This window comes from Heterodontus francisci, chromosome 19, assembly GCF_036365525.1.
Source record: "Heterodontus francisci isolate sHetFra1 chromosome 19, sHetFra1.hap1, whole genome shotgun sequence".
Taxonomy (NCBI): domain Eukaryota; kingdom Metazoa; phylum Chordata; class Chondrichthyes; order Heterodontiformes; family Heterodontidae; genus Heterodontus; species Heterodontus francisci.
In genome coordinates, this window is record NC_090389.1 from 15,961,629 (window position 1) to 15,973,920 (window position 12,292).

At 45.9% G+C, this 12,292-nt stretch overlaps 1 protein-coding gene across 7 annotated transcripts in view; it reads right to left on the reverse strand.

Annotated features, from left to right (window-relative positions):
* LOC137379967 (DDB1- and CUL4-associated factor 1-like) overlaps positions 1-12,292 on the reverse strand; it is a 134,291-nt gene that overhangs the window by 33,363 nt on the left and 88,636 nt on the right. For all 7 annotated transcript variants that reach the window (XM_068051402.1, XM_068051404.1, XM_068051403.1 and 4 more), the window contains 3 exons: positions 11,407-11,640; positions 8,439-8,532; positions 2,223-2,327 (listed from right to left, as the gene is read on the reverse strand). In XM_068051402.1, the coding sequence (XP_067907503.1) occupies positions 2,223-2,327; positions 8,439-8,532; positions 11,407-11,640 (433 nt within the window). The remainder of the gene's footprint in view (positions 1-2,222; positions 2,328-8,438; positions 8,533-11,406; positions 11,641-12,292) is intronic.

Below are 12,292 nucleotides of genomic sequence, written 5' to 3' on the forward strand. Positions count from 1 at the left end.
CAATAAAGTGACTGCTCCTTTCCTGTTTCTGGCTTCCACCCATAATGACTCAGTAGACAAACCCTCCTCGACGACCTCCCTTTCTGCAGCTGTGATACTATCCCTGATTAGCAATGCCACTCCCCCACCTCTTTTACCTCCCTCCCTATTCCTTTTGAAACATCTGAACCCCGGAACATCCAACATCCATTCCTGCCCCTGTGATATCCAAGTCTCCGTAATGGCCACAACATCGTAGCTCCAAGTACTGATCCATGCTCTAAGTTCATCACCCTTATTCCTGACACTTCTTGCATTAAAATAGACACACTTCAACCCATAATACTGGCTGCAACTTTTCCCTGTCAACTGTCTAACCTTCCTCACAGACTCTCTGCACTCTGTATCTGCCTGTTCAACAGCTACCCCATCCACTGATCCGTAGCTCCGGTTCCCATCCCCCTGCCAAACTAGTTTAAACCCTCCCGAAGAGCTCTAGCAAACCTCCCACCCAGGATATTGGTGCCCCTTCAGTTCAGATGCAACCCGTCCTTCTTGTACAGGTCCCAGAAGGTATCCCAATGATCCACATATCTGAAGCCCTCCCTCCTACACCAGCTCTGTAGCCACGTGTTCAGCTGCACACGCTCTCTGTTTCTAGCCTCACTAGCACGTGGCACTGGTATCAATCCTGAGATTACTATCCTGCTCGTCCTGCCTTTTAGCTTCCAACCTAACTCCCTATATTCGTTTTTCAGGTCCTCATCCCTTTTCCTAGCTATGTCATTGGTACCGATGTGTACCATGACTTCTGGCTGCTCCCTCTCCCCCTTAAGAATCCCGTAGACTCGATCAGAGACATCCCTGACCCTGGCACCCGGGAGGCAACATACCATCCGGGAGTCTCGTTCGCGACCACAGAATCTCCTGTCTGTTCCCCTAACCATTGTATCTCATCACTATCGCTCTCCTATTCTCCCCCCTTCCCTTCTGAGCCACAGAGCCAGGCTCAGTGCCAGAGACCTGGCCGCTGTGGCTTTCCCCTGGTAGGTCATCCCCCCCAACCGTATCCAAAACGGTATACTTATTATTGAGGGGAACGGCCACAGGGGATCCCTGCACTGTGGGCCTATTCCCTTTCCCTCCCCTGACGGTCACCCAGCTACGTTTATCCTGTAACTTAGGTGTCACTACTTCCCTATAACTGCTCTCTATCACCCCCTCAGTCGCCTGAATGATCCGAAGTTCATCCAGCTCCAGTTCCCTAACGCGGTCTGTGAGGAGCTGGAGTTGGGTGCACTTCTCACAGGTGAAGTCAGCGGGGACACAAGTGGTGACCCTTACCTCCCACATCCTGCAAGAGGAGCATGCCCTAGCTTCCATCCCCTCTGCTCTAATTGACAGAGATTAAGTAAAAATAAAGGAAAACCTTACCTTACCAAACCTTCCACACTTTTTTTTGGTTAGAGGCGGAGGATGGGTTGGAGACACTACAGGTGTAGTGTTTTGGGTTTAGCCACTGCCCGAATATATAAGTTCGCTTACCCAGCAGTCCCCGTGTCCGCCGAATCACGAGGTAAGTACTTTATAGTGAAACTTACCTTCCCAGCTGCCCCCTGGCTCGCACTCTCACCGCTACCGCTGTAAGTCCAGCAACTTCCATAACACCTTGATTCCAGTCCCACCCTATTTCTGACCAGGACTCTATTTCATTCTGCCTATTTTCCCTGTTTCTGTCACATCTGTTCTCACGATGCCACCTTCTTCCTCAACCAAGGATTCCCCTCCACCATGGTTGACAGGGCCTTCGATGGTGTTTGCCTCATTTCCTGCACCTCTTGCCTCACCCCTTCCACCTCTTAGCCCTAGTGCCGTGCCGCCAGTAGCCACTGAACTTTGCCATTTGGCGGCTTGACTCTGGAGGAGCAAAATGAATCACTGTGGTGAGGCATTCATGCTAACCTCTGGAAACATATACATCTCCTCACATATTACAGCCCAGTCTTGCTGATATTACAGTACCACCTCTGGATACATGCACTTATGTAAATGGTACATCAGCAGGACATACAGCACCAAAGTCAGGGAACTAACTTCACAGGTAATACATACAAGCTGACAGCAATATCAAACGACCCCTGGAGTAAACCATGCACCTCGCACAATACTATTCCAGCAAGTTAGTAACCAGTAACAGGAAATTAAACATGTCTCAACAGGAGGCAATCTGAAGTTGCTCTCACCAATTGGTTTGTAATCAGTAGCATCAAAGGTCCTGAAAGAGGATCCAAAAGGACTTTTCATCCGCACTTCTATCAAATCATCTTCGTCATCTGCCTGCAGCATAGCTGGAAAACAAAATAGGATCAGATAAAGGACCTGCATTCACATAGCCTCGTGCCACATCAAAAAGTGCTTCACATACTATTCTGCAATGCAATGATTATTAATGTATGTAAATATAGCAGTCAGTTTGCGCATTAAGATCCCAAAAACATCATACATTGAGCCAAACCAGTGTTTATCCTCTTTATGAGATGTTGACTGATGAGGTTGGTTGAAGGAGGAACATTTGCAGGGATGTGGCTGCAACATCAGATAATCCCAGAGCAGCATGCACCTGGTACAATACTAATCCAGGAGCTAGAAACAAGAAATACCCAGTCCTTCAAATACTGCATGGGATCTTTATACATAAACAGCAAAGGCTCACTGAACCCATCCCTTCCAAACAACTGAAAGGGGCCTAGGAAATCTGAGGCCAATTCAGGATAAGCTCCGGGAAACTCTTCTCCAACTCCCCAGGGTGAAACACAGCTCCAAGGTACTAAAAACCCATTACTGGTCATCACCTGGGGAATTAGCAACTGACTGTCGATATCTGTAAACACCCGCTGCACTCAGGAGTTTTTCCAAGTTTATGGACTACAATGATTCCAGACCCACTGCATATTTCAGTAACCTGTTTCAGAGGGTGCTGGCTCTGTGGAAATACTTCCTAACATCTAACTATCAAAAGATTGTTTTGTATGCATACCCCTTAGTCCTACTATCCGTGTGTCTGAAATAACTCCTCCCATTGGACCCAATCCAATGCTATCATTTTAAAAAACCCTAACACTTGGGAGCCAATCTTGAGCGTGGAATCTCAGCACAGGAGGCCATTTGGCCCATCATGCCTGTGAAACTTAGTCCCACTCTCTTGCTCTTTCTCTACAGCCTTATAATTGTTTTCCAAGTATTTATCAAATTCCCTTTTGAAAGCTGCTATTGAATCTGCTTCCACCACCCATTTAGGTAGTGCATTCCAAGATCACAACAACTTGCTGTATAAAATAATTTCTCATCTCCTTGCTGGTTCTCATCAAAAATCTTAAATTGGTGTCCTCTGGTCATCAACCCTCCTGCCATTGAGAAAAAAGACTGAGAAGGAAGAACCATCCGTGGCCAACTAAGGAAGCACCAAATTGAAAGGGCATACAGTTCTGCGAAGATTACTGTTGGGCCAGAAGATTGGAAAACTTTTAGAAACTTGCAAAGGATGACGAGAAAATAGAGGAACAAATTAGAATGAGAGTAAACTGGCAAGAAATATAAAAATCAGACTGTAAGAGCTTCTAAAAGTATATAAAAAGAGAGCTAAAGTAAACATTGGTCTCTTAGAGGAGGAGACTTGCTCTAGCCATAGCCCCAAAGGACCATAGGCATCTCTCCCCATTAGACAGACAGTTGGTGATGCATAGCTTGAGGGTCACCACTCCTCAAGTGTGGGGCAAGGCGCGAAGGTAGGGCAAGGCGCGGAGGTAGGCCTTCATGAACTACCAAAGCCGGTATGGGGATTGAACTTGCGCTGTTGACATCTTTCTGCATCATACACTAGTTGTTTAGCCAACTGAGCTAACCGACTGGGGAACTAATAATGGGAAACAAGGAAATGGCAGAGACTTTATTTTGTAACTGGCTTCACAGTAGAAGACACGAAATGCATTCTCATAATAGTAGAAAATCAGAGGGAAAGAGACGAATGTGTAAATAAAAAATTACCACTACAGAAAAATTACTAGGAAAACTAAAGGCACTAAAGACTGATAAGTCCCCTGGACCCAATGGCCTGCACCCTATGGTCTTAAAAGAAGTGGCAGCAGAGATGGTCCAAAATTCTCATGATTCTGGAAAGCTCCCAGCTGATTGGAAAACTACAATTGTAATGCCCCTATTCAAGAAATGAGGGAGACAGAAAGCAGGAAACTCTTGGCCAGTTAGCTTAACGTCTGTCATTGGGAAAATACTGGATTCCATTAAGGAAGTAGTAGCAGCACATTTAGAAAATCCTAATAGGGCGGCACAGCCTCACAGCTCCAGCGACCTGGGTTCAATTCTGGGTACTGCCTGTGCGGAGTTTGCAAGTTCTCCCAGTGACCGCGTGGGTTTTCGCCGGGTGCTCCAGTTTCCTCCCACAGCCGAAGACTTGTCGGTTGACAGGTAAATTGGCCATTATAAATTGCCCCTAGTATAGGTAGGTGGTAGGGGAATATAGGGAAGGTGGGGATGTGGTAGGAATATGGGATTAGTGTAGGATTAGTATAAATGGGTGGTTGATGGTCGGCACAGACTCGGTAGGCCGAAGGGCCTGTTTCAGTGCTGTATTTCTAAATAAATAAAAAAAAATAAAAAACCATGTGACTCTGCTTGATTGTATGAAACGGAAATTATGTTTGACAAATTTATTAGAGTTCTTTGAGGATGCAACAAGCAGAGTGGATAAAGGGGAACCAGTACATTGTGTATTTGGATTTGCAAAAAATTTGATTAGGTGCCACACACAAGGTAAGAGCTCATGGTTTTGGGGGTAACATTAGCATGGATAAGAGGATTGGCCAACAGGAAACAGTTGGGATAAATGCAGCATTTTCAGGTTGGCAAACTGTAACTAGTGGGGTATTACAGGGATCAGTGCTGGGGCCTCAACTATTTACGATCTATATTAATGACTTGGATGAAGGGATCGAGTGCATTGTAGCCAAATTTGCTGACAATACACAGATAGGTGGGAATGCAAATTGTGAGGAGGACAGAGAGTCTGCAAAGGGATACAGATAGGTTAAGTGAGTGGGCAAACAATTAGCAGATGGAGTATAAAGTGTGAAAGTGTGAGGTTACACTTTGATAGGAAGAATAGAAAAGCAAAACATTTAAATGGAGAAAGACTACAGAATGCTGCAGTACAGATGGATCTGGGTGTTCTCGTACATGAATCATAAGTTAGCATGCAGGTACAAGTAATTAGGGAGGCAAATGGAGTGTTGGCCTTTATTGCAAGGGGGATGGAGTATAAAAGTAGGGAAGTCTTGCTACAACTGTACAGGGTGTTGGTGAGATCACACCTAGAGTAACGTGTACAGCTTTGGTCTCCTTATTTAAGGAAGGATAAACTTGCACTGGAGGCAGTTCAGAGACGATTCAGTAGGTTGATTCCTGGGATTAACAGGTTGCCTTATGAGGAAAGGTTGCGCCTTTACTCATTGGAGTTTAGAAGAATGAGGGGGTGATCTTATTGAAACTTAAGATTCTGAGGGGGCTTGATGGCAGATGCTTTGAGGATATTGCCCCTCGTGGGGGCACAGTTTCAGAATAAGGGTGCTCCCTTTTAAGATGGAAATGAGGAGGAATTTCTCCTCAGAGGTTCATTAATTTTTGGAATTCTCTTCCCCTGAAAGCAATGGAGGCTGGGTTATTGAATATACTCAAGGCTGAGTTAGACAGCTCTTTGATCTACAAGGGAGTCAAGGGTAATAGCCACAGACAGGAAAGTGGAATCAAAGCCACGATCAGATATGATCTTATTGCACAGGCTCGAGGGGCCGAATGGCCTACTCTTACTCCTATTTCTTATGTTCTAATGCATGTTCTACCAATGAAATTAGTTTCTCCCTATTTACTGTATCAAAACAGCTCAATTCTGAGCACCTTTTAAATCTCTGTGTAACTTTCTCTGCTGTAAAGAGAACAATCCTAGCTTCTCTAACTTCTCCAAGTAACTGATGCCCCTCAGCCCTAGTACCATTCTAGTAAATCTCATCTGCACCTGCTCCAAGGCTTTGACACCCTTCCTGAAGTGCGGTGTCCAAAACGGGACACAATGCTCCAGCTGAGCCATAGCCAGTGATTTACAGAGATTTAGCATAATATTCTTATGCCTATTAATAAAGCTGACGATCCCATAGCCAGAATTGTGTTGTGGCAGTGGCCCCACCCACTGATTAAGTCGTGGTTGGGGAGGGGAAGGGGGGTGGTGGCGGTGGTATGCCTTTGCCATGGCCTGAAAGCCATGCAGCAATTTTATGCAGCCCAGGCCCTTAATTGACCTCAGTTGGGACTTCCACCCCTCTGAGGCAGCAGGTCCCACCTCCAAGAGCTGCCAGCCAATCAGCGGGCCGGCATCTCCTCAGCCCCAGCAACGCCACTGGGAGTGGTGGCCACTGCTGGGATGGCACCCAGCAAGCGCAGCAGCATGGACACCAGCCCCGAAAATGATTTGGGATTGGGCCTCGCCAGGGACAATTGGCTGGGACCTGGCGAGGTGGGGGGGTTGGGGGTCGAGGGGGAGAAAGAGAGGGAGAAGAGGTGGGATTCCAATGGGGTCGGCTTGTGCTGCTGGGGGAAGGGGCCCTCCATGGGGCACTGAATGCTTGATCAGGGGGATCCCCTTGCCCATAAGGAGGCCACCCGGTATTACTGGGTGGCCTCCTAAGGGGACAAAGTGTCCGTCTGCCGCTGGTAATATAGGAGCAGCACGAGGCCCTTAAGAGGAAATTGAATGCCACTTTCCTCTTAAGGGCCTCAATTGGCATGGGGTGAGTAGGCCATTTGCCACCTCCCCCACTGCTGGTACAATGGCAGAGGTTGCAGGTAGCAATGGAAATGCACCCCAGGCCTCCCACTCGATTTTACACCCCTCCCCACCCCCCAACTGCCTCCTAGCCTGTTCCCGAGGAGGCAAAATTCCAACTTTAAAAAAAAAAGTAGCCTTCTCAACTTGTCCTGCCACTTTCGAAGATTTGTGTATGGTAACTAAGAGCCTTCAGTCCAAATATCATTCTGGTTGGTGTGCTATGGACCAGGGCCTCAATATTGACTAGGAGTGGTGAATCAAATCTAAACATAATGCTCCAAGTCTGCCAAAGGTTTTTATAGTTGAAATATGTGCAATATTTTATATTTGGTGGTCTTACTGATAAAACTGAGGAAATGATAAAACCTCCCCACCTCTCCCCTACAGCTGTTTCACACAGTTTGTGAATCTTTAATGTTAATTAATAGACAGTTGGTCTCAGGTTTTTACTCGAGCCTTAACTGTTAACATGTACCTCTGCATGCCTTCCAAGCCCAAAGGCATGACACACTGTACTCGTCAACACTGAACGATAACTGCCAAACGGGCCCACCCCTCTAACTGATCTAAATCAGCCTGCAACCTACTGCTCCAGTGCAAAACATCTACCTCTAACATCAATCTGAACCAACTGGTGGGGTATATCATCTGAATGGCAGATTTGACAACATATGCATTGTTTTCTCAGTACTTAGCTAGAGTGTTAACCTATACTACAAGTTCAAGTCTTTTGAGTGGGGTTTGAACCCACAGCCTTCTCACAGTGGGGTCATTGCTGCAAACAGTCAAGCTGATGTTTAAACACAAATCAATTTGCACAAGCTCAATGTTAATTTGAACCCAAGCCACAGGTTCCCAATTGGCTCATTGTGCAAATGCACTGCGTCGTCTGCTATTAAGCTAGAGACCTGGAACTCCTCAGGTTACATTGCTGAGCTGTAGTAAACTATCTGATATTCAGGGATTTTTTTTGTGGGAGTGAGGGAATGAGTGGGGGGGAGGAGGGGGGAAAAGACGACAAAAAAATTAGGATACCAGCTCCTGATCAGTATCCTGGTGAAAAACGTGTTTTAATGGATGTCAGATCAGGCCAAGTGAGTGCCTCCACAGTTGACAGCTACTTGACTGAGGCTTTGGAGATATCTGGTGCCTGTGAAATGGTATCCCAACAGGAATCTCCAGCTTTCACGTAGGTGTGAGGGAGAGGTGGTGGTTTGGGGGGTGGTGGTGGCAGAAAGAAAGTCACCTAAGTGAGCCCCGTGCATGCGTTGGAGAGCTGGCCATTTGCGGCCTGGAGAGAAGAGCGAGATCCAAGAGAAGTGGGAGTGAATCACTGCAGTGATATGGGTGCATGAATGATTCAGATTTCTTTTGACAAAAATACTGATGCACTGACAGACCTGTCAGTAAAGCACAATGCTGAGTGTCTATTTAGTTGGACAGCAGACAAGCATTCAGACATAAAAAGGTTTAATTTCCACCCCCCCCCCCCACTCAGTCAGTACGTTTTATAAATGATCTCCACCAATTTGGCTTTACTTCCCTTCCCACCCCATGAAGCTCTTACCTCCATAGATAACTGTGCCCGTGTTGTTGAAGACAATGCGACACTGGTCTAACGCTGGGACCATATGCAGGAGGTGGAAAGTCCGCAGATCCCACTGAAAGACAGCCTTTGTTAAGAACTCACTGCCATGTTTAAAAACTTTAACAAACGTGGATGAAGCATGTTTGAGATGTATGTTCAACCCCCACCTAGAACTAAGTATTTGGAGGACCCCCTCCCCCTAAAGCAACCCTACAGCACACCTTTGCAGAGGGCGTCAGGTTGCTGACTCAACAAATACTCAGGAAAACATGTTCACTTGCCCCTGTTTAATCACTGCTCCCCTTGGTCACCTAGTCCCTGAGCACACAGAACTACTCTACAACAAATCCATCAACGTGCTCTCGCATAAATACCATGCACAGCTCAAGTAATAGGTAAATCTGCTCAATCATTCGCTTTCTACAATTCTTGTAACAGATATGCTCAGACCTCAACTATTAATTCCCTGTTTGGATTTTTCCCCCATGCAGGGAGATAAGTTTTCATCAATTTAAAAAACAAAGACATAGCAGGATTTAAATATAAACAAGATTCTGAATTGATCGGTAGGTCCAGCAGCATCTGTGGAGAGAGGAACGTCAGAGTAAAGTTTCAGGTCAATAACCATTTGTTAAGCTATTGGTCATTGACCTGAAATGACCCTACCTTCCTCTCTCTGCTGACCTGCTGAGTATTTCTGTTCTTATGTCAGATTTCCAGCATCTGCAGTCGCTTGTTTTTTGTCTTAGTCTTCTAGTTTTGCTTGAAATGTAATAAAAAAGACTGGTCTTTGACAGCCCGGCTTATACCAAAGGGATTTTTATATTGACAGTGTCTCAGCAGCAGTATCCTCTTCACCGTTATTCTTGACCACGGGTTCCAAAAATGGTCGTCCAAGGCAGTGCGAAACACTGGGCTCCTTTCCATTGGTGCTCCAAGTCACAACAGAGACCAGGGACTGAGGATCGCTGCAGACATCCTGTCCCCTCAGTGTAAAAACACTAAGAATCTGCTGGTTCAGATGGACCCAACATTGGGTCACAGAAAGGTCACAGGCAGAAACGTTAACTCTGCTTCTCTCTCCACAGATGCTGCCTGATCTTATGATGCTATGGTCACTGTCCCCTAAATGTTTCCCTACTTACACTTGCCCCACCTCATTCCTCACAGCCAGATCCAGCAATGGCTCCTTCCTCATTGGACTGGAAACATACTTAAGTATAACCTTCTCCCGAACACACTCTAGAAACTCTTGCCCCTCTCTGCCCATTACACTAATACTATCAGGGTCTATATTAAGATAAAGTCCCCAATTATAACTATAACTCTTGCACCACTCTAATTTCCTTGCAAATTTGTTCCTCTATATCTTTCCCACAGTTGGTGGCCTATAGAGTACACCCAGCAACGTAATGGTACCTTTATTGTTTCTGTCCTTGACTCCTCGGAGACATCCTCTCTCCAGAACTGTAATGTTCTCCTTAATCAATAAAGCTACCCCTCCTCCTTCATCATTCCTAAACTCCTTGTATCCAGGAATATTTAGTACCTAGCCCTGTCCTTTTTATAGTCAAGTGTCAGTTATTGCCATGACACCATATTACCAGGTGGTTATCGGCACCTGCAGCTCACCAACCTTATTTACTTTGCACATTCACAAACATGCACTGTAAACCTAATTTAAACCTTATTACATTAGGGGCGGCACAATGGCTCAGTGGTTAGCACTGCAGCCTCTCAGCTCCAGGGACCCGGGTTCAATTCTGGGTACTGTGTGTGGAGTTTGCAAGTTCTCCCTGTGTCTGCGTGGGTTTCCTCCGGGTGATCCGGTTTCCTCCCACCGCCGAAGACGTGCAGGTGATAGGTAAATTGGCTGTTATAAATTGCCCCTAGTGTAGGTAGGTGGTAGGGCATATGGGATTACTGTAGGGTTTAGTAGAAATGGGTGGTTGTTGGTCAGCACAGACCAGTTTCAGTGCTGTATCTCTAAATAAAAATAAATAAATAAAATACATTCCCTCTTACTCTGACCACACCTAATAGCATACTATTTCTTACTCTAGCCTTATCTGTCCCTACCAATTCTCTGTGCACCTTGGTTTTCCTCTAAATTTAGCCCCTGGGTCCCACACCCGTGCCAGGTTAGATTAAACCCTCCCTAATAGCACCAGCAAACTGCTCTGCAAAGACATTGGTCCCGGCTCTGTTGAGATACAACCCATCCAACCTGTACAAGTCCCATCTCTCCCAGAATTGATTCCGACGTCCCAGGAATCTCCTGCACCATCTCTCCAGCCATGCATTCATCTGCTCTATCCTCCTTTTCCTATACTCGCTTGGGTGTGATACTGGGAGTAATCCAGAGATTACTACCGATGACGTTCTGCTTACTAGTTTCTTTCCTGGCTCCCTAAAATCTGCCTGCAGGACCGCATCCCTCTTTTTACCTATATCATTGGTACTGATATGGACCTCGACCACTGGCTATTCACCCTCCTCACTCAAGAATGCTCTGCAGCCGCTCAGTGACATCCTTGACCCTGGCACCAGGGAGGCAACACACCATCTTGAATGCATGCCTGTGGCTGCAGAAACGCCTGTCCAATCCCCTAAAAAGAGAATCTCCCATCATTATTGCTTCTCCAATCTTTCTCCTACACCCCCTACCCACCCTGACTCAGAGGTGAGAGTGCTACCCACTGAGCCAAGTCCGACATTCAAATGAGCACTTTCAATAATGGAGAAAATTTTTCCGGTGGGAGCCTTTGCACAGAAACAATTTGTTGGTGTGCCCCTGCAACTGTACCCCAGTTAAAAATGCAGGTCTTCAGGATTGGAAGATAGATTTCCCTTTAAAAGGACACTTTAAATTTCTTTAAACAGATGGCCATTTGTGTTATATAACATCCCAGGCACCACTGCACTGCTTCTTGTGACTGAAGGATACAATCTCTGTATTGATGATGACTTCCAGCCCATTTGGATGAAACACTCCACTGATATTCATGTTGAACTTATCAAACTTGTGAATAGCCTGCATTGAACGCACGTCCCACAGCACTCCATCGTTCAACACCAAATCATCTGTGGGGTTAAAGGTCGCACAATTCCGTTTGTAGTTGTTAGCTAGGTCAGGGTTGTAGAGAGTGAGGATGTTTTGGCCAGTCTGGATATCGTATATCTATGGACAGAAAAGACCAACACTTTTTTTTTTAAAACGAGCGTACACACATTTTGTGCTCACCGAGATATATTGGTGCTAGAAAATGAGCAATTTGAGCATCAAGAGTCTGGTATGAAGCACCCGACATCAGGTACATCAATTAAAGCAGAGGAGACTTTCTTCTACTTTGCCACAACATAATTTCTTAACCTCAACATTAGATGAAAACGCCTTACTGCAACAGGGTAACACCTTTTTTTTTAATTTCTCAGAGCCATCTTGTGCATTTGAGTGATTTTGCTAAATTTAATGCAGATCTACGTGCTCTAGGAATGGATTGAGATCGAGTTCTGATGAAATAAACTACAGGGCTATGGGAATAGAACTGGGGAAATGGGAGTGATTGGATTGTTTTGCAGAGAGCTGGTATGAACTTGATGAGCCGAATGGCCTCCTTCTGTGCCTTTATGAAATCTACATGTCCAAATGCCATAACCTGAGCGTTTATACAGCACCTTTAATATCGAAAAATGTGAAGGACACAGTGTCAAAGAAGGGCGGCACAGTGGTTAGCACTGCAGCCTCACAGCTCCAGCAACCCGGGTTCAGTTCTGGGTACTGCCTGTGTGGAGTTTGCAAGCTCTGCCCGTGACTGCACGGGTTTCCGCCG